Raw genomic sequence first — 26,545 nt, forward strand, 5'->3', positions numbered from 1 at the left:
CTCTTTTAAGAATAATTGCCTATTACAACTGTACAAACTAGGCTATTGTATATGCACGTTTAGGTGAATGTAACCCCTGAATTAAGCAGAGACTCATATTAACGTCCAGAAGAGGACATTTTTAGACGTGCACGGACCGTGCAGAAAAGACGTGTGATTCACGGTCAGATGACGTCAAAGACGTCGGTTGGATTTTCATTTTGAACTATTTTTCAACCATGACGGGACGTGTCGGAGGGACGTATTTTCAACGGTAATCGGACGTCCAAATGTTTGCTGGGGAATATCAAAACAAAACCAATTTAACCCCGGTACGCAACCGCAGTTTATCTTCAGAGAGCAAGTTGCTATACATACCCTAAGTTACCTTCGTTTTTATGACCGAAAGTTGAGGTTATCCGCTTACTTACCCGGATATGTCACGTTACCTGCAACCTGGAATACCCTCGGGCTATAACAGATCTGCAGCTGGATGTAAAATCAGAGTGCGTTGGCCTGGAGGTTTATGAACTGTACTATTCCTGCCGGGATTTTAGTCCGATTTAAAAAAAAAAAAAAAGGTATATTACTCTATAAAAATCACTACACATAGTCTATAATGGTATTCAAATGCATTAATACAATGATAATTCACTGTAAGCAAAATCTGATTTTTGTAAAACATATATGTAAAAGGAGGAGTCGGTATCAGTAGTCATATTTTTAGGCTACAAGACTTCACTGCGGGTGGGAGAGACATTCAGGTACGCCTCTGGTTTCGTAGTGTTTGGTAGTTACACAGACGGAACTGTTGAATATCCGCATTTCCATCTGTGCAGCAGCTCTAAGCGCAAGACGACGTTAGTGACAAAGTAAGTTCGTTTCTTGACTTTATGTTTTTTAATATAACTAGGTTTTTATGTTTTTTTTTTAACTATCTCTGGCATTAAGCCTTTAATGTCGTTGTTTTTCGCAATTCGTAAGATTTACTATGTGAAACACACGTGGCTTATCTAGCTAATATTTGCAATGTATCGTTTAAATGTGTTTATGATTCTATATAATACTACACCACAGTAATTCTTGATGTCGAATCATCATTGTTAACACTGTAAACATTTATGTGTCACATAAAGTTATTAACTTAAGTTTTATTGCTCCTTACTGGGAAAACCAGATAGACCAGTTGCATAAACATTAGACCAGCTAGACCAGTCCGAGCTGATCGATGTAAAGCTGGTTTGACGTTGGACAGTAAAAAGTAAAAGTCCTCGAAAAAGTAAATTAGAATGATGGTGTCAAATCAGTTTGTTTAAACTGTTTTAATATGCAGACGCGAAAACACACACGTCTTATTCTGCCTTGATGTATGGCAGAAGAATTTTTAGAAATTTAGAATCATAGAATGTTTTATTGTAATGGCGCATGATAGGGGCCCTCTGCAAAGTACAAAAGGAAGAGAATAATAAAACGTTCGATCTTTCAGATTTCAATGCTTGGCTGTAAAAAAAAATAAAAAAAAGCAAACTGTACACCCTACGAAATGCACACCCAAACACAAAACTCTCATTTGCTAAACAACACAATACATGTTAGATATTGTAAAGAATAGTAGGCCTAACAATATTAGCAATAATGAGATTTATGATAATAATGTTAAGAATTATAATATTTACGTTTTGGAAGAAAGACATAACTCAAAGAGTGTGTCCTGTAACTCCAATTTGAATCAAATGATTTCAGTTGGTTTTAATATCAAATGTGACAGGCTAAATGATAATTAGATTTTAATGTAGGCTAATAAATGTATGTAAAATGCATATAGGACGATTAGCCCAAATCCAAAGGGTGTGTGTTTTTTTTTTTTTTTTTTTTTTTACTGGTTTCTAATACAAGATTTTGATGGTGGTTTTAGCCATAGAACAATAATAGAACATGCTATTGAAAACGAAACTTCTATCTCAACCTCAAAGGCTGTGTCTTGTTACAGATGTCTTAATTTTTAGCAGTAATTCATTGTTAAAAGAAATACAGAAGTCATGCTATTGACATTTAAGAATCCGGTACTGCTCTTTAGAGGAAGATATCGCAGTTGTTTTGACTGAGTTTAAATTCAAACTTTGAATACATTCATTTAAAAATGAATGCGGTCTTCTATTTCACCTTCAAAAGATATGTCTTGTTACTGAATCCTAGCACAACATTGTCATGCAAGTTTTACTCTTGTATGTTATTCAGGATGCATGCTATTGAATTAAATTCAAATGTGTTAATACAGTTACTTAAAATGCATGCAGTTTTCTATCACAACTTTAAAAACTGTCTTGCTAGAGTGTTTTAATTTTAGTCACATAATTATAAGAAAATGCACGAGGTTAAAACTAAATAACCAAATAAACTGTATTAAGCTGATTAACCGACACATCAGTTGGTTAAACATTTTTTTGTTATATATATATATATATATATATTAGTTTATTGACATACTACATTAGTTTATTGAAGCATGAGTATGGAGCAATACAAATTAGTGAAGCTATAGATATAAATACACATACATACACACACAAATCAGTGTAAAATTACAAAATCCACTTCAGATATGCTTTACAACCACCACCGCCAACAACTAAAGAGTACAACCTTGCACTCTTAAAAGAGGCATGTGTATCATTCTAGCTTTAAGAAAAGTTACTGTACTTTTAAGAAAAACATTGAGGGTGGTCCCACATATTATTTTAATGATATGTAATTCAGAAAATAGATTCAAACAGGAAAATTTTTTTTTTTCAATGAATAAAAAAAAAAAAAAAAAAAAAAAAAAAAAAATCTCATTACAGTTGGTATTTAAATAGTAAAAATCCTGTTATAATAATTAAAATACAATAAATACAGAAAATATTTAACTTTACAGTTATATCTATAGAAAAATGATCATTTTAATAAAATGCATGCATTTAAATTAATTTATTAACAGATTTGAATTTGATTTAATGTGTCCTTAAATTACCTGAATTGAAATGTTCGTTTATGAATCAGTTGAAATAAAAGACTGTATTGTTTTTATATCAGGCGTGTCTATCTAAACTCTGTCCTGGAAGGCTGGTGTCCTGCGGAGTTTAGCTCCAACTTACCTTAACATGCCGGGAGGTTTCTACTATGCCTGCTAAGAACTTGAATAGTTGGTTCAGGTGTGTCTAATTGGGGTTTGAGCTAAACTCTGCAATGTGGCCCTCCAGCACAGATTTTGGGCACCCCTATTTGAAATGAATTCATTCGGAGCTTGGATTTCAAACTCTGTTAAAGCAACTGCAATATCTTTCTCGAGGAGATATTATAGAGAGCCTTTGGAAGGCTTTCCAAACTATTCTTGAATGTCAATAGCATGACTACTAAAAAAAAAAACATACAAAAATGTGCTTATAAAAACAAGGCAAGGCAACTTCAACCATGAAGTTGATGGAACAGGTACTTTGTAGACGGGCCCTACCTGACCTAAGTGCTAGTGCGCTGCTGCTAGTGACTTCATGCGTTGCAAGGATTAAAACAAGTAAACTGCAATGTGTGTTCAGTTCGACATTGTAATATTTTTCAGATAAGCCATTTTTATTAGTGATGCTCCGATTGATCGGTAACCGATCATGATCGGCCGATTTTGGCTAAAAATAGCTTGATCGGCGAACCCCAAAAGCGCCGATCAAAAAAGCCGATCACTTGACGTAAGTTACTCGTGCAACTTTTTCACACATGCATGCACGGCGCCTAGGTAGGGGAGAGTGGGGGCGGTTGCCACACTTTTTGCATTTCCTTTAGTTTCTCAGAAACTGTTTGTATTAGAAAGCCGAAATTTTAGTACAATAAAGCCACATCTGTCAGCTACTCACCCATATTGCTAAAACGTGTACATATGATAATATACATACAATTTACACTTAAATAGACAAAGTGAAATGTTGCAACCGTCCCCACAATAGGGGACAGTTGCAACATTCAATAAAATGTAATTAAATCATTCTTAAATATAATTTTGCAATTTCTTTATTTTATTTGTGCACAGTCAGGGTCTTTAATGAGGTAAATTGGCTGTAAAAAAAAAAAAAAAACAAAGAATAGTAAATGAAAAACATTAAGTAACAAGTAGATTTTTTACCTATTTACTTAAAAAAAAAAGTAGACATACCTAACTATTAAAGGGGTTCATTAGCATTATCATTATAAAATTACAATTATGTAATTTTATGGCAAGCTTTTAAATCAATATTGTGGTAAGGGACAGCATTTTGGGACGTTTCAACAGTGTGTTGCAACTGTCCCTACAGTGATAGCCATGATAAAAATTGGTATATTAGCTCGACAACATATCACTGACAAATGCTATGCCTACTAGAAGCTAAGAACGCACAGATTAAAATGTTATGTTTTTACAATGCGTCACACAAACAACTCAGACACTATGACCAAAAATCTCATCTTTTAAAAAAATTACTTTTTTACCAAGTAAATGATTTTGGGTAGAAGGACTGATCACATGTGACTGATTTCTTCCAGGAAGTATGAGGGGCCAATAAAGCATGTGCAGTATGAATATCACTGTAACTTATTCCTGCTTGAAGAAATAAGCAATGTTGCAACTGCCCCCACTCTCCCCTAAACAACAGCAGAGCGGAGCTTACCAGTGGCAACATGCAACATGAGTACTGTTACAAGCCTCCCGATGTGTCTAAGGGTGCGCGAGATTGTAACAAAAAAATAAATAAAAATAAAATGTCTGACGGTCACGTCAATCCCCTGATCCAGAAAATTAACAAACACGAAGTTGAGCAAAATTATTATTTTTATTATTATAACAGAATAAAGGAAGCAAATCTTCAGGAGAGGGCAAGGCCAACACAAACAAAACAGGCTAACTATCAATACATCTTTTAAATAACCTAAACAAAAGAAAAACAAATAAACAACAGAGTCTTACCTGACTCCCTTACTAACATAAACAAAATTACAGATATAAAGAAAATGGCACCCTCTCCCTACCGCTTCCAAAAACAAAACATTTATATAAAAATTAAGAATAACTCAAAACAACTTACAAACACAAACGAAAAGTAAAACAGCGTTCACACGCTCCCTCGCCTTTTGCGATTGAACAATTCATTCACAAAAAGATTTACGACCGCACTCGGTCGCACAAGACCACTAAATAAAGAAACATTCTGGATCAGGACAAAGAGTGTGGCGCGTTGCCGTCAGCAGTTTGGACTTGCTTCTTTGCTGTTTTATATCGCTTGAGTTTCTGCGGCCTTTCACTCACTACTGATGGATGATGCGCATCAGCTGGAACCCAATTAGCAGTCTAAGGGGCCGTTCACATGTCGCGCCTAAAAACGCGTGGAAAACGCTAGGCGCGCCGCTTTCTTCCTTGTCAACAAAGCGCTCGGGCGCTTGCGCCCCGGAAGCGTCTGCCGTTTCTAAGCAACCATCAGCTGCGCTCTAGCTCCAAGCTGCGGTGCGCTTGCTGCATTCTGAAAAGTTGAGATGTTTTTATCTCGATGCGGCGCGGACGCGCCTGGAAAAAACGAGCGCGTCGCACCGCGTGCGCGTCGCGACCGCGTCGCTTCCAATATGCGCGCGCAAGCCGCGCGTCTCCATTTGAAATAACGAACTTGCGCGCGCAAAAGACGCTTCATGTGAACGGCCCCTAAGACAGGGAGAGCGAAAGAGCAAGAGAGAGAGAAAAATGGGAGAGCAAACATGCAACACGTAACATGTCCAACAGTCAACATAACTCTCAAAAAAAAATCGCCTTTTTTTAACAATATGTCCACAGGACGTAACAGTACTAAATTCTTTATTAGTTTTGTAAGGGTAGTCTTGTTATTGGGCATGTGACTAAGTTGTGCGTGTACAGAGCGCTGACTGTAGTTTTGCCGGGGAAGTATACTTTCGGTTTCATTCTGAGTGGTGAATGTGCGTGAATGTAAGTGAATGTATTTTTCTATACCCGTCATATTGCAATAATGTTACTGCTGTATGTCTGATTGTTGTCATTAGTTCATGTTGTAGTTCAGTCCATATAGAATGAGGAGAAACGGTGCGCGTGTAATTCACGTGCGTATGTTTAGCGCCAATTTATCGCATCGTAATTCTAATGAACGCACATAGGCCTAGATGTTACTGAGGTGAATGTTTATGTTTCCTATATACAGACAGATTCTGATATATCATATTTAATTCAGCCTAAACCACATTTTACTACCTTTATCCTAATGACTGCAATGCTGGATAATATAATCCTTACATCATCTTAAAAAGCAGCTACAAATAACAAGCAAAGAACATTTACAATATCAAAGAACATACTGCGGTCACACCATCTGCGCTTCGTAAAAGTGCGGTCACGCCATCTCCGCCTAAATTTATGTTGCGCGCCTATATAGTTATTTACGGTAACAAACACCTCCGACCTAACGCGGCGCATTTCATGTTACTAAACTGCTTTTAAGAACTGCATACCGTAGTCAGGACCAATGCTATTAACAATCTCTCTATCTCTGTCTCCCCCCCAAAAAAAACTATTAATCTGACATGCGCAAAAAATCATAAAAATATAAAAATCGAATTCTTTTCTTCAAACTCCAACAGATTATTGTTCTGCATCCTATCACTGTGGTGATTTACATGCTGTTTAACGGTTTCATTATTTTATAATTGAATACCAAAGTTTTTTTTTTATTTATACCATTTTTCTCAATATAGACATTTTTTTTAAATCATAAAAATATGAAATCAAACTGAATACTCCAGCAGATTATTGTTCTGCATGTCCTGTATGTTATATGCTGTATCATTTATTTTAATTACATACCAAAGTCGACATATGCTATTGACATTGGTATATAGACATTTAAAAAATTCATAAAAATATGAAATCAAAATGTTTTCTGAAAACTCCAACAGATTATAGTTCTTCATCTCCTCAAGTTTCATTGTGGTGATTTTCAAGTTGTTTTACTGTATCATTTTTTAATAATTGCATACCAAAGTCGACATATGCTATTGACATTGCTATATAGGCATTTTAAAAATTCATAAAAACATGAAATCAAATTGTTTTCTGAAAACTCCAACAGATTATTGTTCTCCATCTCCTCAAGTACCACTGTGGTGGTTTTCAAGTTGTTTTACTGTATCATTTTTTAATAATTTCATACCAAAGTCGACATATGCTATTGACATTGCTATATAGACATTTTAAAAATTCATAAAAAAATGAAATCAAATTGTTTTCTGAAAACTCCAACAGATTGGCAAGATGGCGCCGGTGTACTTGGCACGCCGTCCTTCGCTCTCGCTTTGCGAGTTTGTCTTTGTTGTATTTGTGATCATATCTTTTTATGTGATGAACTCCTCTGCTTTGATCACCTATGACCGGCAAATGCTTTTGGATATTAAATTATCAATGGACGGAGCAAGCTTTTGTGCGCAGAAAGGTTATGGCTTTGATTACTTGCCACCTGGGCGCTCGCTCCCGTTCCACCTGTGCCGACCGCAGTGCGCTTACAGACGTCGCAGGAGACGTGGACGGCGAAGTGGTTTTGCGGTGAAGATGAAGGCGAGTTTTACTTCCTCTAATGCGACCTACTCTCATTTCCTCAAACTACCATTTGAACGTGAAGAGAGGTGGTCTCTCACCGGGCGCCCTTCTGAATCTTCGTATAAATGGATTTTACCGGTGCGTCCATGCGACGGAGCCATATCATCATGCTATCGGATCCCTAGGCTTCGCAGACGGAAGGCGAATCTGCAGAATCTCCGACAAGTTCGCTGCGTTTCAACCCTAGAGGAGGTATCAACTGAATTAACTTTGGCAGTGATGAATGTGCGTTCATTATCAAATAAGACATTTATTTTAAATAACTTTTTTACTGAACGCAACTTAGACTTTCTATTATTGTCTGAGACGTGGCTAATTCCTGACGATCTAAGTCCTTTCACGGATCTGTGACCTCAGGACTGTAGCTTTTTTAATACTCCACGCATTACAAGTCGTGGTGGAGGTCTGGCATCTATTTTTAAAAATAGTTTCTCGTGTCAGCTATTATCTGCCGGCACATTTTTAAGTTTTGAACTGCAGTTGTTTCTGGTTAATCAAGTTGCATGTGCTGTAATATATCGACCGCCTGCATACAACAAGGATTTTATTTGTGAGTTTACTGATTTTTTAAGTGAAATTGTACTGAAATATGATAAATTGCTACTAGTGGGTGATTTTAACATACATGTGTGTTGTCCTACAAAGCCACTGGCAAGAGATTTTTTGAATGTAATCGATTCTTTCAATCTTATACAACACGTGCATAAACCCACTCATGTTCAAGGTCATATTTTAGACCTAGTTTTGACTCATGGTTTATCTATTGCTGATGTTGAAATATCAGATCAAGCTTTTTCTGACCATAAGTCAATTATTTTTAAGATGTTGACACCACGTAGAGTTGAAAAACCTAGAGCTCAAAGCCAACTACGACGGGCTTTAAATGCTGGAGCAATAGAGCAATTTAAAGATCAATTTTTTGAAATTAATCCTTTTTATTTTTTGGATAGTTTCTCTCTTAATGTGGACTCCTCACTTGAGGTGCTATATTCTGTTTGTTCATCCCTCTTGGACTCAGTAGCCCCACTTTATGTTAAAAAGTGTAAATTTAGATCAGAGCCTTGGCTGAATGATGAGATTCGTGGGTTGAGGATAACCTGTCGAAAACTTGAACGAAAATGGAAAAAAGATAAGTTACAGGTATCTTTTCAAATGCTAAGGGAGTCTCAAGATAAGTATCAGAATACCGTACAGATGGCTAAGAGGAATTACTTTGCAGAAGTAATTACAAATAATAGTAGTAAGCCGCAAGTTTTATTCAACATAGTAAATTCTGTTTTTAACCCAAAATCAGATGCGCTATTCCATCTGTCAGCCATAACTTGTGAGACTTTTTTGGATTATTTTGTCCGAAAGATCTCTGATATTAAAACCACAATCAAACCTAGTTTGTTTGATCCTTCTGTTGTTCGGCCACCATTTGTTACATTTGATCATTTTGAAATGATCTCCTTGCAGTCACTAGCCGAGGTAATTAAACACTCAAAAATAACTGACTGTTCATTAGACATTATTCCAGCTAAATTGATAAAAGAAGCATTTGATGTTATTGGCCATAGTATTTTAGTCATTATAAACAATAGTCTTTTAACTGGAGTTGTTCCTAAACATTTTAAACACGCTCTTGTCCAGCCCCTTTTGAAAAAAACTCACCTGGACCCTGCTGTCGTATCAAATTATCGGCCAATCTCGAAGTTACCTTTTTTGTCTAAGGTTTTGGAGAAGGTCGTTTTGAATCAACTAAATAGTTTTTTGATTCAGAACGATATCTTTGAAGTTTTTCAGTCAGGTTTTAGGGCTTTTCACAGTACAGAGTCCACCTTGATTAGGGTTTTAAATGACTTACTGACTGCAGTCGACTCAGGGTCTTCAGCAGTTCTTGTTTTATTAGACCTTAGCGCTGCGTTTGATACCATTGACCACGACATTTTACTCACACGTCTAGAAAATGTAGTAGGAATTAAAGGCTCAGCGCTCGCATGGTTTAAGTCTTTTCTTTTAAATAGAACTTTTTCTGTAAATATTGGTCGAGATAGTTCACAATCTGCTTCTTTGCTTAGTGGGGTTCCACAGGGGTCCATTCTTGGCCCAATTTTGTTTTCCCTCTATTTGTTACCCCTCGGGTCAATTTTTAGCAAGCATGGAATACCCTTTCATTTCTATGCAGATGATATGCAAATTTATCTCCCTCTGAAAAAAAAACAGCAAGAACCAAATTGAGTTGTTGCAAAATTGTATACATGACATTAAGTCATGGTTATCTTTAAATTTTTTAAAACTAAATGAAGAGAAAACTGAGGTTGTGTGGTTTGGAGTTCCAAACAATCTTGATGATCTGGGTGATTTAGCCCCCTTTTGTAAGCCATTAGTCCGAAATTTAGGTGTTCTTTTCGACAGTGATCTCAGGTTTGAGAGACAGATTCATTCTGTCGTTAAGTCTTGTTTCTATCATTTGAAATTAATAGCGAAAGTGAAACCATTTCTGTCCACTCGTGATCTCGAAAAGCTCATTCATGCATTTATATTTACAAGACTAGATTATTGCAATGCGTTATATATCGGCATAAATAAATCACTGATTAATCGATTACAATTAGTTCAAAACGCCGCTGCGAGACTGTTGACGGGGACTCGTAAGAGAGACCACATTACCCCAGTATTGAGCTCTTTAAATTGGCTACCAATTGACTGCAGAATAAATTTTTAAATTTTAATTTTTGTTCATAAATCACTGCATGGTATGGCACCATTGTACCTGGTAAATCTTATTAAGAAATATGAACCAAAACGGTCCTTGAGGTCAGCTGACCAGCTGGTTTTAATGACTCCAAGAACAAAGCGGAAAAGTGGAGATCGAGCTTTTGCAGCGATTGCTCCAAAACTCTGGAATGATCTACCACTTTCTATCAGATTGGAACGTACTTTTATTGTTTTTAAACATAAGCTTAAAGAATACCTGCTAGCTCGAGCATTTAATGGGGTATAGTAGTTACATCTGTAGGTTTATAAAACTGAGGTGTTTATTTTATTTCATTGTTATTCTATGTGGTGTTAATGATGTATGTTTATGATTATTTGTGTTTGTACAGCACTTTGTTCAATGACAAATTGTGTAAAAGTGCTTAATAAATAAAGTAAAGAAAGAAAGAAGAAAGAAAGATTATTGTTCTCCATCTCCTCAAGTACCACTGTGGTGATTTTCAAGTTGTTTTACTGTATCATTTTTTAATAATTGCATACCAAAGTCGACATATGCTATTGACATTGCTATATAGACATTTTAAAAATTCATAAAAAAATGAAATCAAATTGTTTTCTGAAAACTCCAACAGATTATTGTTCTCCATCTCCTCAAGTACCACTGTGGTGATTTTCAAGTTGTTTTACTGTATACTTTTTTAATAATTTCATACCAAAGTCGACATAATTGCGGTGTAGGCATTTTAAAAATTCATGAAAATATGAAATCAAATTGTTTTCTGAAAACTCCAACAGATTATTGTTCTCCATCTCCTCAAGTATCACTGTAGTGATTTTCAAGTTGTTTTACTGTATCATTTTTTAATAATTTCATACCAAAGTCGACATATGCTATTGACATTGCTATATAGGCATTTTAAAAATTCATAAAAATATGAAATCAAATTGTTTTCTGAAAACTCCAACAGATTATTGTTCTCCATCTCCTCAAGTATCACTGTAGTGATTTTCAAGTTGTTTTACTGTATACTTTTTTAATAATTTCATACCAAAGTCGACATATGCTATTGACATTGCTATAAGCATTTTAAAAATTCATAAAAATATGAAATCAAATTGTTTTCTGAAAACTCCAAACGATTATTGTTCTTCATCCCCTCAAGTACCACTGTGGTGATTTTCATGCAGCTTAACATGCAGTTTAATTGTTTTTATAATTGCATACCAAATCTGGACCAATACTATTTAATATTTCTCTATAAATACATGATTAACAAAAACATAAAAATATGAAATCAATTTATTTTCTGAAAATTCTCTAAAAACAGATTATTAGTTCCCCTTCAGTCGAATCACTACGATGTTACATTGGGAACTCGCATGAGAGACCAATCATCTCTGAGCCTTATTCAAAAGTCCAATGAACATTGGCGAGTGGTATTTTCGCTTTGAGAGCCTCTCATGCTCAAGCCGACAGAAGAAAAAGAAGTGTTCCTGCGGGCGGCCGATTTCACGGCCTCAACAAAGCCTCCTGCTCTCCAGCGAGCAAGCCCCATTGAGTGCACAGTGGTGCCGCGGTTTCCTGCCTGGGCAGACCGGGACTAAAAGAGCAATTTCTCACAGCTGTGTTAGACGTTCTTTTAAGAATGGCTTTCCGGCTGTGCGTTTGTGGGTGCGGCAGTTACCTCACCTCTCTGGACGGACATGAACGCTGTCTCACATGTCTAGGTCGTGAACATGCTGGGGCAGCGTTCCCGGATGGTTGTGCGTTCATTGCGAACACATGACCATGGCCATGCTGAAGTCTCTCTGCGTCTCTCAAACGTTCTGCCGGCCCCAAAAGCCCTGCGGACTTCCGCACCTCAGCGTGGTCCCGCCGAGATGCCAGAGCAGTACGCTTCCCCGCATGCCGGGCTGAGCGTCTCCTTTGGCACTCCACAGGAGGAGGAGATGTCTGTTGCAGCATCAGAAGGAGAGTCTGAGAGTGAGGATGCCATCCCGGCCGGGCAGCACCCCGAGGTTTCTTCCCAGAGGTGCATGAGGAGCTGGTCAAAATGTGGCGGGCACCTTCTTCATCTTGCCCGCTGCCCAGCTCCTCTCCCCTCGCCACCCTCCGCCCCCAGGTCGACGGTACCCACATTTACTCAAAAAGAGAAACCAGGGAAGAAGGTAAGCACTGCTTAGTGCAGGTTGACTCTTCTCCAGGACGTACATCCTTCAGGGTTCAGTCTCTTTTCCCTGTCTCCCCCCAGGCTGCCCCACCACGGTCACGACGGTCAACGTTCCCTTGCTACTGCCGTGGTGGTTGATACGGACGGTACGGCATGGCTTGGCTTTGCGATTCAGCTCTCCAGGCGTCCACCCAGGTTCAGAGGTACCCTTTACATTTTTGTTCTTTCGGGCACGCTTGCCTCTGTCCTGCTTGCGGAGGACGCGATCCAGCCTGCCCCTCCAGCCGAGATGAAGTTAGGGTCTTACAGTCTCTACTTCAACATGCCCAGAAAGAATGGTGGATAAACACCCATCCTGGATGGAGCTCTGTTTCAGCCCCTTTTCAGGCTGCCGGATCAGATGCTCACGATGATGTGCATATGAGTATGCTTCCGTCTCCAGGGGTGGGTTGAAGAGCACCCGCTGTTACGTCTCGATTCCTCCCCGGCTCAGACCCCTTCTGCGGTCTGCCCCCGGGGGTCGAGTATTTCAGTGCAAAGTGCTTCCATTTGGCCAGTGCCCTTCTCCCCGCATCCTTCTTAAGGCCACGGGAGCTTTCCTGTCCCCTCTTCGGCAGACAGGGATTCGCGTTTACAACCGTCTTAACGACTGGTGCCTTCCAGCTCACTCGCGAGTTCAGTTGTGTGAATTTGGGGACTTGGTGCTTCGGCACCTCTGACATCTGGTCCTTCAGGCCGACCGAGAGAAGAGCAGACTCCCTCTAGAATAGATGGGGATCTCTTTTCCCGGGCTGGAGCCAGACTCGGTCAACAGGACAGCCTGCCTTGCCACCAAGAGTACGCAGTCAGTGCTGTAGTGCCTACGATTATGCAGGCACAACTCAGCGGTCCTCCTCAAAAATTTGAGGCTCCAGGGGCACATGACAGCTTCAGCCGTTTTTCCGTTGAGCTCGTTTCATGTGAGACCGCTTCAGCACGATCGAGTCCTGAAATGGACATAGCATCTCGGCTCACTCTGGACTGGCGTTTTCCCGCAGTGTTGCCGACTAGTCAGCCCGTGGCTTTCCACAGGTTGAGATGCTGTGTGCAACGGGCACTTAGAGCTCCTCCACCATCTGCTCCTACGGAGTCAAACGTGGCAGACATTGCTACGTGCCATTCTCATGATGCCAGGGAAACCGTACGGCCTGTTGGCTTCCACGGCAGTCCAACCACCCTGCGGAATGGCGACTCCACCCCGTGACGTTTCAGCTGCTTTGGAGCTATTTCGCCAATGCCCAGCCACATTCGCTCGCCCTTCCCAATTCCTCCCTTTGCCAGTTGCCTCTTCTCAAAGTGGCACTGGCACACAGCTGACCTCCGGGGCTCAAGTACGTCTGTGCAAGTCCAGGGAGGACGAGGTGTAAGTCTTGCTGGTTGCGCCACGGGAGTGGCCCACCCGGACTTAGGTCTCCCTCGCGGCAGCCCCTCCCTGTTAGGGCAAGGATTGACACCCGCAGACCTCTCCGGCCTTCCTCAGGCCGTGATAGAAACTATCGCTCAGTCCCGAGCCCCGTCTACCAGGCAGGCTTTTGCACTGAGATGGGGTCTGTTTGCTGACTGGTGTTCCTCTCGCGGAGAGGACCCACAGAGATGCACGAATGCAGTAATGCTTTCCTTCCTGGAAGAGAATTTGGAGGGCAGGCTGTCCCCTTTGACTCTCAAAGTGTACGTTGCTGCTATCGCAGCGTATCATGATGCAGTAGGTGTAACATCTCTTGGTAAGCACCAACTCATCGTGAGGTTCCTGAGAGGTGCGAGGAGGATCAATCCTCCCAGACCGCACCTCGTACCCTCTTGGGATCTCTCCCTCGCCCTCCAAGGCCTGCGGGACGCCCCATTCGAGCCACTGGCGTCAGTTGAGCTAAAATTTCTGTCACTTAAGACAGCACTCCTGACTGCCCTGGCTTCCATCAAGAGGGTAGGGGACCTACAAGCCTTCTCTGTTAGCGAAGCGTGCCTAGAATTCGGGCCGGGCGATTCTCACGTTATCCTGAGACCCGGCTACGTGCCCAAGGTTCCCACCACGCCTTTCTGCGATCAGGTGGTGAATCTGCAAGCTCTGCCCCTGGAGGAGGCAGACCCAGCTTTGGCTATGTAGTGTCCAGTCTGTGCTTTACGCATATATGAAAGCCGCACTCGGCCCTTCAGATGCACCGAGCAGCTCTTTGTCTGCTTTGGAGGTCAGCAGAAAGGGAATGCTCGCTCCAAACAGAGGTTGGCTCATTGGGTGGTAGATGCCATCTCCCTGTCATACTTGTATCAGGGACTGCCATGCCCCTTAGGTGTTCGTGCCCACTCCACACGGAGTGTTGCCTCATCCTATGCGTTGGCTCATGGCGCCTCGCTAGCAGATATCTGTAGAGCTGCGGGCTGGGCGACACTGAATACCTTCGCTAGGTTTTATAACCTTCGCGTAGAGGCTGTTTCCTCCCGTGTCCTAACATAAGGACTTCAGATGAGGGGAGGTCGGCTGGTGTCGGCTTGCTGCACTGTTCCCATGAGGATCAGTGCGCTATTTTCCCATTAACCCTGGGTCCTCCATGCCCCGCAGTGGGATGCACTTTTTTCCAGGGGTTTCAGTACAGCGTAATCGATATTGCGTCACCAGGCAGGCGTGGCCTATTTGAGAATTTGCATAGGTCACCGATCATGCGCAGTTAGGGAAAAGCAATTTGCTTCAAATACCTCCATTATTGCAGGGCTTTCGTGCACTTCATATTCATATACAGTATCATGAAATACCTGTCCACGTTCGCAGGGGTTTCGTGCACTTCATAATTATATTCATATACACTATCTTGAAATACCTGTCCACGATCGTTTATATTCATATACAGTGTCTTGAAATACCTGTCCAAGATCGCAGGGGTTTCGTGCACTTCATATTTATATTCATATACAGTATCTTGAAATACCTGTCCAAGATCGCAGGGGTTTCGTGCACTTCATAATTATATGCATATACAATATCTTGAAATACCTGTCCACGAACGCAGGGGTTTCGTGCACTTCATAATTATATTCATATTGAAATACCTGTCCACGAACGCAGGGGTTTCGTGCACTTCATAATTATATGCATACAGTGTCTTGAAATACCTCTCCACGAACGCAGGGGTTTCGTGCACTTCATAATTATATGCATACAGTGTCTTGAAATACCTGTCCACGAACGCAGGGGTTTCGTGCACTTCATAATTATATGCATACAGTGTCTTGAAATACCTGTCCACGAACGCAGGGGTTTCGTGCACTTCATAATTATATTCATATACAATATCTTGAAATACCTGGCCACGGGTTTCGTGCACTTCATAATTATATGCATACAGTGTCTTGAAATACCTGTCCACGAACGCAGGGGTTTCGTGCACTTCATAATTATATGCATACAGTGTCTTGAAATACCTGTCCACGAACGCAGGGGTTTCGTGCACTTCATAATTATATTCATATACAATATCTTGAAATACCTGGCCACGGGTTTCGTGCACTTCATAATTATATGCATACAGTGTCTTGAAATACCTGTCCACGAACGCAGGGGTTTCGTGCACTTCATAATTATATGCATACAGTGTCTTGAAATACCTGTCCACGATCGCAGGGGTTTCGTGCACTTCATAATTATATGCATACAGTGTCTTGAAATACCTGTCCACGATCGCAGGGGTTTCGTGCACTTCATAATTATATGCATACAGTGTCTTGAAATACCTGTCCACGAACGCAGGGGTTTCGTGCACTTCATAATTATATGCATACAGTGTCTTGAAATACCTGTCCACGAACGCAGGGGTTTCGTGCACTTCATAATTATATGCATACAGTGTCTTGAAATACCTGTCCACGAACGCAGGGGTTTCGTGCACTTCATAATTATATGCATATACAATATCTTGAAATACCTGTCCACGGACGCAGGGGTTTCGTGCACTTCATAATTATATTCATATTGAAATACCTGTCCACGAACGCAGGGGTTTCGTGCACTTCATAATTATATGCATACAGTGTCTTGAAATACCTCTCCACGAACGCAGGGGTTTCGTGCACTTCATAATTATATGCATACAGTGTCTTGAAATACCTGTCCACGATCGCAGGGGTTTCGTGCACTTCATAATTATATTCATACAGTGTCTTGAAATACCTGTCCACGATCGCAGGGTTTTCGTGCACTTCATAATTATATTCATATACAATATCTTGAAATACCTGGCCAAGATCGCAGGGTTTTCGTGCACTTCATAATTATATTCATATACAGTATTTTGAAATACCTGTCCACAATCACAGGGGTTTCGTGCCCTTCATATTTATATTCATATAACGTTACAGTGTCTTGAAATAACGTTACCTGTCCACGATACCGTTGTAAACCATGATTCATTTTCGTAAATAGACGCTACACGTTTTACATTTCTATAACGGCTGTTTATTTGTTTTCGAAAATCGTTTAAATTTAAGATTTTAAAACATAAAAATAACCTGTATGACTGTGTTGTCCTTCATTATCCATCAGTGCTGATCCTAGGTTTTGAAATGCCCGCGCAAAAAAACTGACTTACTGCGCATGATCGGTGACCTCTCTTAATAATTTTTTTTTAGAAAGGGGCGTTTTCCCAATGCCCTCAGGGACGCCCATTTTACGTCGTGGTAATAAAACCCCTGGAATTTAGTGAGTCCCGCCCCGCAGTCAGGGCTAGTTGCGGAGTAGTTCCTGACTGTGCTCCTGCCGGGTCTCCTTCGCCCCTGCTGGTTGTGGCAATATATGTTTCAGTATTTTCCGGTGGTCAACCAGAAGGCCTCTGTTTCCCTCGTATGTCCCTAAGAACTTATGGATATATTGAATTATTTTTATTTCCACATGGAAAGATCTCATGTGCTCCGCCCCCCAACCATGCTTCCGTACAACTGGCATTCCTGTGGGGTCCCCCACAATTGGCCCCCAGGACGTTGGGAAGGTTACATTAACACTCCCACCTGCTAGCACGTATACCTGCCGGCACGTGGGTTTGTGCCACCTGCTATATCACAGCTATGCAGATGATACCCAGATTTAACTAGCCTTATCGCCAAATGACTACAGCCCCATTGACTCCCTCTGCAAATGCATTGATGAAATTAGTTGGATGTACCAAAGCTTTCTTCAATTAAACAAGGAGAAAACAGAAGTCATTGCATTTGGAAACAAAGATGAAGTTCATAAGGTAAATGCGTACCTTGATGCTAGGGGTCAAAAAACAAAAAATCAAGTCAAGAATCTTGGTGTGATTCTGGAGTCAGACCTCAGTTTCAGTAGCCATGTCAAAGCAGTAACTAAATCAGCATACTATCATCTCAAAAACATTGCAAGAATTAGATGTTTTGTTTCCTGTCAAGACTTGGAGAAACTTGTTCATGCCTTTATCACCAGCAGGGTGGACTATTGTAATGGTCTCCTCACTGGCCTTCACAAGAAGACCATTGGACAGCTGCAGCTCATACAGAACGCTGCTGCCAGGATTCTGACTAGAACCAGAAAATCAGAGCATATTACACCAGTCCTCAGGTCCTTACACTGGCTACCAATTATGTTTAGGATAGATTTTAAAGTACTTTTACTTGTTTATAAAGCACTCAATGGCCTAGGACCTTCATACATTGCAGATATACTCACTGAATATAAACCGAACAGACAACTCAGATCACTAGGATCGAGTCAGTTAGTAATATCAAGGGTTCACAAAAAACAAGGGGAATCCGCTTTTAGCTATTATGCCGCCCGCAGTTGCTTCCAGAAGAGATCAGATGTGCTAATACATTAGCCACATTTAAATCCAGACTCAAAACTCATCTGTTCAGTTGTGCCTTTATTGAATGAGCACTGTGCTACGTCCGAACAGACTGCATTATTATGTATACTGTGCTAATTCATTTTAAAATACATTTCATCTTAAATCATCTTAAATGTTCTTAAATTCTGTTTTTATTGTTGTGATTATTATTTTAAATTTTTATGATTTTTATGCTATTATGATTTTAATTCCTTTTATGTACAGCACTTTGAATTGCAATTATGAAATGTGCTATATGAATAAACTTGCCTTGCCTTGCCTTGCCTTGTTCCCAATGTAACGTGGAAGTGATTCGACTGAAGGGGAACGTCTAGGTTATGTAAGTAACTCTCGTTCCGTGAAGGAGGGAACGGAGACGTTAGATTCCCCTGCCACGACCTTGCCGTCGCGCTGACCGCGATGATTTTTTATATCTATAAAGCAATGTAAATAGCATTTGTCTTGAATTTGGTATGAAATTATTAAAAGTTTTACAGTAAAACAACTTGAAAATCACCACAGTGGTACTTGGGGAGATGCAGAACAATAATCTGTTGGAGTTTTCAGAAAACAATTTGATTTCATATTTTTATGAATTTTTAAAATGCCTATATAGCAATGTCAATAGCATATGTCGACTTTGGTATGCAATTATTAAAAAAGTATACAGTAAAACAACTTGAAAATCACCACAGTGTTACTTGAGGAGATGAGGAACAATAGTCTGTTGGAGTTTTTAGAAAACAATTTGATTTCATTTTTTTATGAATTTTTAAAATGTCTATATAGCAATGTCAATAGCATATGTCGACTTTGGTATGCAATTATTAAAAAAATGATACAGTAAAACAACTTGAAAATCACCACAGTTATACTTGAGGAGATGTAGAACAATAATCTGTTGGAGTTTTCAGAAAACAATTTGATTTCATTTTTTATGAATTTTTAAATTGTCTATATAGCAATGTCAATTGCATATGTCGACTTTGGTATGAAATTATTAAAAAATGATACAGTAAAACAACTTGAAAATCACCACAGTGGTACTTGAGGAGATGAGGAACAATAATCTGTTGGAGTGTTCAGAAAACAATTTGATTTCATTTTTTTATGAATTTTTAAAATGCCTATATAGCAATGTCAATTGCATATGTCGAATTTGGTATGCAATTATTAAAAATGATACAGTAAAACAACTTGAAGATCACCACAGTGGTACTTGAGGAGATGTAGAACAATAATCTGTTGGAGTTTTCAGAAAACAATTTGATTTCATATTTTTATGAATTTTTAAAATGCCTATATAGCAATGTCAATAGCATGTGTCGACTTTGGTACGAAATTATTAAAAAATGATACAGTAAAACAACTTGAAAATCACCACAGTGGTACTTGAGGAGATGCAGAACTATAATCTGTTGGAGTTTTCAGAAAACAATTTGATTTCATATTTTCATGAATTTTTAAAATGCCTACACCGCAATTATGTCGACTTTGGTATGAAATTATTAAAAAAGTATACAGTAAAACAACTTGAAAATCACTACAGTGATACTTGAGGAGATGGAGAACAATAATCTGTTGGAGTTTTCAGAAAACAATTTGATTTCTTTTTTTATGAAATTTTTAAATGTCTATATACCAATGTCAATAGCATATGTCGACTTTGGTATGTAATTAAAATAAATGATACAGCATATAACATACAGGACATGCAGAACAATAATCTGCTGGAGTATTCAGTTTGATTTCATATTTTTATGATTTAAAAAAAAATTCTATATTGAGAAAAATGGTATAAATAAAAAAAAACTTTGGTATTCAATTATAAAATAATGAAACCGTTAAACAGCATGTAAATCACCACAGTGATAGGATGCAGAACAATAATCTGTTGGAGTTTGAAGAAAAGAATTCTATTTTTATGATTTTTTGCGCATGTCAGATTAATAGTTTTTTTTTTGGGGGGGGGGAGACAGAGATAGAGAGTTTGTTAATAGCATTGGTCCTGACTACGGTATGCAGTTCTTAAAAGCAGTTTAGTAATATGAAATGCGCCGCTTTAGGTTGGAGGTGTTTGTTACCGTAAATAACTAAATAGGCGCGCAACGTAAATTTAGGCGGAGATGGCGTGACCGCAGTAAAGAAACATAGCCTAGTCTAGTGCCAGGTGCACTTTAATATAAATAAATCTCTTCCCCATGCGGCGCGTTAAGGCGACGTGGCTACTCTGTGCGTGTGTTTATATCACGACAAGTTTCTGAAGCATCCTAGAACCGACTCTCTGCACTGCATCGCTAAAGTTAGGCGCCTTTTTGACGGATAATAATAATAACCGCCTTGCTATCGTCAAACCCTGGTGAAAAAAAACAGCATATGCTGCTTAGGTATGTTTTGGTGCTGGGATGCTGGCTTTAGCTGGTTTATGCTGGTTAATGCTGGTCCTTTGCTGGTTCATGCTGGTTCTTTGGCTGGTTAATGCTGGTCCTTGACCAGCAACATGACCAGCATAAACCAGCAAAGGACCAGCATCCCAGCACCAAAACATACCTAAGAAGCATATGCTGTTTTTTTTTCAGCAGGGAAGGCATCAGCAACTGGCGATATCTCTAACTATTGTCGATACAAGATACTATCGTCTCCAACCCTAACTTGGTGGTTCTTCAAGATCTTGACTATAGCCTATTTCTAGAGTTTTTTTTTCAATATAGTTCATTTAGAGTTAGTTTCATTTCTACAAATGGAGCAAACTCTGCTAGATTATAGATCAAAGATTCCCATTCCCCTGCCATTCTGTGATCGGCAGTGATCGGCAATCGGCAGATCATGATCTTGGTGATCGGTAATCGGTGATCGGCCCCAAAAATGCTGATCGGAGCATCTCTAATTTTTATACATTTATAGTCATCCGCTAACAAATTATTTACGTTTTTAACAGCTGCATATCTGTCTAACATTCAATGTCAAACGTCAAACCTACTTTATCTCGGTCTTGATACGGGTGACCAGCATGTGTTTTGGAACATGGTAAGACATGATTAAACATGTTTCAGATTGCTTGGTCTGTAACTCTTACAGTCTTCACAAATTAAGGCATTTAATAAGTTATAAATTAGAGCAGAATATCTTGAATTCATTGAATTTAATTTAGCAAGATTGCTTTCTTGTTGCGCTTTGTTTTTTGAAGTCATCACTATTGCGCCACATGGCTTAGAGGAGTAACTGGACGAGGAAGAGTTTCACAATGCACTTTTTAAAACTTGTTGTTCAGAGATACGGTTAAAAGTCTGTGAAATGTAAAAGTAGAGCTAAGCAAAACTTGGTAAGTTAGTTCACATTTGTGTTAAGTTTGGGGTTACTTAGTTATTTATTGAAACTTTTTTTTTGTTATTTAAAATAATAATTGAGTATTTGCAATGCTAGTTGTGTCAGTTGTGTTTGTTTTAATCTAGCAAAGAGATTTGAATTGAAAAACCAGAGGGATGTTATTATAAGAACATTAAAAAGGATTTTATTTAGCTTCTAGTTTGTCTCACCAAAATGTGTTTGAATATTTTTTTTTTTATTTATTTTTTTTTTTAACAACTTTTATAGAAATGGCTTGTATTTTTAGTTTAGTTTAGTTTAACTTAACTGTCTGTAGGGCTGCTCGGTTTCATCAAAAATCATAATCACGATTATTTTAGTCAATATTGTAATCACGATTATTTAACACAATTATGACTGGGTCCAAAACTTTATATTAGTGATTCATTTAAAGATAGCAATACAGCAGAAAAAAATATACCAAAAAAAAAAAAAAAACATTAAAAAAAATGACTGAATACTTTTATGCAAGTCCAAAATAGTCTAACAGTACTAAAGACGTCGAATGTAATTATTTGAAGGTAAAATAAAACTGTTCACTGTAATAGTTAAACATGCTTTGTTTTTTACTAAAACTACAAAAGTCCTTCATTCAAGAGCAGTGAGTGATTTTTCTATTTGTATTTTTACAATTTATTATTATTAAGCACAGAGATGGCAGAAAGAATTTTATTTGTTGCTTTAAGTGCCACACAGATCCAATATACTGTTACAAACGTATTTTCATTCTCAACTGTTTATGATCATTTAAGACATAACTGACAAGGGTTTACATGAATAATCACCAAGCACCTCTTTTTGAAATATTTTTGTGTGTATTTGAGCATTTAAGTTACCTTTACCTTTATCTTTATTGTTGATTTGCATGTGAAATTAGACTTTTATGGAGAAGCGAAAGCGCACCACTGGAAAGGGGGCGGAGTGGGGCACAATAATCGTTTCATCTCCATTACTGCATTTTCATGATCGTTTGAAGCAGAAATTTTTTCAGATTGTTCTTTTGATTGTTATTTGCTTTTATCAACAAATGTTTCTTTTTTTTTACTTTTTAGATCAGAAAATGTCAAGCACAAGTTTAAATGCAACATCGCCGTACCGCTTGATTAAAGTAGCGACAGTGGCATGTTTCATCTCTCTGATAGTTGCATTTTTCTGGTTCTCAAATATAAACAACTGTCCAATGAAAGAATATTCTGAAAGACCCTACGCAAAGATCAAGAACTCTACCAGCTCTACTGTTACTCCTGCACCAGAAGACAAACCTATACTTCTGTTATGGTATTGGCCTGAAGATTTCAGATGGGACTTAAATGACTGTAAAAACATTTTCAACGTTGATTGCTGTCTAATAACTGCTGATAGATCGCTCTACAACAATGCAGATGCCGTCCTCCTTTATCACAAGTCCATAAGTTGGGATCTGTCCAACCTTCCTCCATCTCCTCGTCCTCCGTTCCAGAAGTGGATTTGGTTCAATCTTGAATCTCCAACCAACACGGCGAAAAAACCAGGTCTGGAAAACCTGTTCAATCACACTCTCAGCTACAGAAAGGATGCTGATATTTTTACCAGGTTGCACTTGACTGTGAGCAAGAAACCTAATGAGGATTTTGTAATTCCCAAAAAGGACAAACTGGTGTGTTGGATCGTAAGCAACAACGCTGCCTCAACTGGTGTCGGCACAAGAAACAGTTTTTTCCAAGAATTCAGCAAGCACATCCAAGTGCACATGTTCGGGAAGGCTTACGCAAAATTCTTGAATCATGACGAATACTTTCCAACCATAGCTAGCTGCAAGTTTTACCTTTCCTTTGAGAACTCCATTCATAGGGACTACATCACCGAGAAGTTAAATGGGCCGCTTTCAGTAGGTACCGTCCCTGTGGTGTTGGGTCCTCCGAGAAAAAACTATGAAAACTTTGTTCCCGGTGATGCCTTCATTCATGTGAATGACTTCCCTGATGCAAAGTCACTAGCTGAATATTTACTTCAGCTGGACAAGGATGATGCTGCGTATCGCAGGTACTTTAACTGGAGGACATATATCACTCCAAGACGTCATTTACTGCAGCAGCAAGAGTTTGTTCTGCCCATTTGCCATGCCTGTCAATATATAGCAACACACAAGGAATATAAAGAAGTTCATGATCTCTATGAATGGTATTTCAACTGATAGATGATCATTTCTGTTTGTGGTGTTTGTTAGTTATGACAATCATTTTGATGTAGGTGTTTTGATAATCACATCTAATGGGAATGGAAAATGGACAGAATCTTTAATGACTGTTTTTGTTTTTTACTGTGTGTGAAGTGATGGAGTATATAAAATGGCATGTACAGAGTTTAAGTGTACGTTCACAGAGTGGACAAATCATTCTTTAAATCCAACATTCAGAGTGCAGGCCATCATGTTCATGGGTTTGAAAAATCGGAGGATTCTTTGTAGCAACCTGTGTTTGTGTTGCTTCAAGAGAGCAACCATACATTTGTGTTGAGTTTTACTTTCTTTTATGTTCGTTTATTCTTCACTGAATCATCTTATTCCATTTAATAACTCTTTGATTAGTCAATTATATAAAAAAAATAAGTTTTTATATTGTTGTTTAGTCTTATATTCCTTTAAACCACACTTTATGAGTAGGACTTAAGAGAATGTCTCGATTTCAAGGTCTTTAACATCACAGGATTGATGTTGAGAAGTATAATAACACTTTTATTTGTGCTAGCTAGATGAAATCTAAGCACTGAAACATACACTAAGATTATTCAATAAACTCCTTTTTTCTTTTTTTTTAATCATCATCTCTTTGTCTCTCTTCTGCTCTTCTCTGGCTTTGCTCAGTCAACTTAGAATACATTTTTTGGTACCAGACAAGACTTGCTATTAATGAGTAACAGATCAACTAGACAACTTCGTTGACTAGTTGATCTGTTACCAGACAAAATAGATATTTTCTAACAGAATCTGGGCCTGTATTCACAAAACATTTTATCTTATCACTAAGAGTTCTTCTAAATATCACTACAAGTTTTTAGCCAAACTTCTACTAAGGAATAGAAGTCTTAAGCTAAGAGGAATAGCGGGATAATAGCATATAAACAGCCTTTTATTTAACAGAGTAGGATAATCATGGCTGATAGTAAGAAATGCAAATGTAAAGAAAACCATACTGGATGCAAGAACAGATCCTTGCTAGGATATAACCTAAAGGGAAATTTGGGAAAAGATGTGTGGGAAAGCATATGTGTGCAAATAAATGCAAAGTGTTTCTAAACTGTTACCATTCTGAGGTAGATTGCCAGCAACAGCCATTTTAACCCTGCTGGGGGGAAAGAAAAGAAAAGAATAAAACAATCAAAGAATTTTTAATGGTTATACTGGTTATAATGGGAACTGCACTGGTTTTAATGGTAACTGTAATGGTGCCTATTGGTCTCTACTGGTAATTGGTCACCACCTGTTGGTGGCTTGTTAATGGTTTTAATGGTTAAATGTTGGTTTATAATGTTTTAATGGTATTTGTAGTGGAAACCAGTAGAATTTCTATGATGGTTTATATTGTTTTGTTTTTTCAACAGGGAGGATAGTTTGTGTGTATGTTCATACATAAAGTTTTAATAAAGTTTTCTTCAAATGTGACATGTGAATGTTTATGTATATTTTATGTAACGCTAAATATACTTTTAAATAGTTTTATTTATAGTAGATTTATATATAAAAACATTTTCAAAAGTACAAATTTTTATATAAATATATTTCTGTTTGAGTATGTGTGAAAATGTTAAGATAACACTTAATTTTAAGGTGTCCATGATACAAAGTAATTACCTAGTTAAGCACTTATTTGTCATTAACTGTCTGCAGGGGCGCCTCTCGCAATTTTGGGCCCTATGACCAAATATGATGTTGGGCCCCCCTACCACACAAAAGCAGATCTCTGGGGGCCCCTAAAAGGCGTGGGCCCTTAGAATTGTCCTAACTTACCCCCCCTTAGCGGCGCCTCTGACTGTCTGTGCAATTCAGGGGTGTCCAATCCTTCCCCTGGAGGGCCACTGTCCTGCAGAGTTTAGCTGAAACCCAATTAAACACACCTGAACCAGTTAATCAAGTCTTACTAGGCATACTAGAAACTTCCAAATAGTTGTTTAATTAGGGTTGGAGCTAAACTCTGAAGGAGAGTGGCAAAAAAAAGACCTGGAAATCAATTTAAGTACATTTTAGTAAGTAGTAATTTCAATCTTATAAAACATAATTTCTCAACAACAAAATTGTGGCCAGTGAAAATTCTGAGTAGCTAGTAATTTTAGAAAACCACTAGCCACAAGTTACACTTTCCTGCAGAGTTTAGCTCCACCCTTGAACAAAATCACTCACCTCTATAGCTTTCTAGTAAGGCTGAAGATCTTGAATAGCTTGTTTGTGTGTGTGTGTGTGTGTGTGTGTTTGATTCGACTTGGAGCCTAGGGTGTAAAATACTTGAGTAATTTTATTTGATTAATGTACCTGACTATCAGTTTAATCTGAGATTAAAAAGTCACTAATTCATTAACACACTGTAAAAAGTTTTCACCAGATTCAACTTAAAAACCTAAGTTCGGCAGCTGCCTTAAGTATTTAAGTTAAATCAGCTTAAAACTACATGTCATTTTAACTTATCAAAATTAGTTGATTTAACTTGTGAGTTTAAATGATTTAATTTGATTTAACTTAACATTTTAAGGCAGCTGCTAAACTTAAGTTTTTAAGTTGAAACTGGTGAAAACTTTTGAAGTTCATTTTTTGACATCCTATACACTTGAGTTATATGAAGATTTTA

The 26,545-nt window shown here is 38.5% G+C and overlaps 1 protein-coding gene across 1 annotated transcript; it reads left to right on the plus strand.

The window, feature by feature from the left end:
- Positions 1-239: 239 nt before the first annotated feature.
- On the plus strand, positions 240-25,368 carry LOC141286714 (4-galactosyl-N-acetylglucosaminide 3-alpha-L-fucosyltransferase 9-like). Its single transcript, XM_073818799.1, has 2 exons — positions 240-851; positions 22,781-25,368. Exon 2 carries the CDS (start codon positions 22,789-22,791, stop codon positions 23,899-23,901), a length of 1,113 nt encoding a protein of 370 aa, XP_073674900.1. The 5' UTR covers positions 240-851; positions 22,781-22,788; the 3' UTR covers positions 23,902-25,368.
- Positions 25,369-26,545: the final 1,177 nt, after the last annotated feature.

This window comes from Garra rufa, chromosome 15 (genome assembly GCF_049309525.1).
Source record: "Garra rufa chromosome 15, GarRuf1.0, whole genome shotgun sequence".
NCBI lineage: Eukaryota > Metazoa > Chordata > Actinopteri > Cypriniformes > Cyprinidae > Garra > Garra rufa.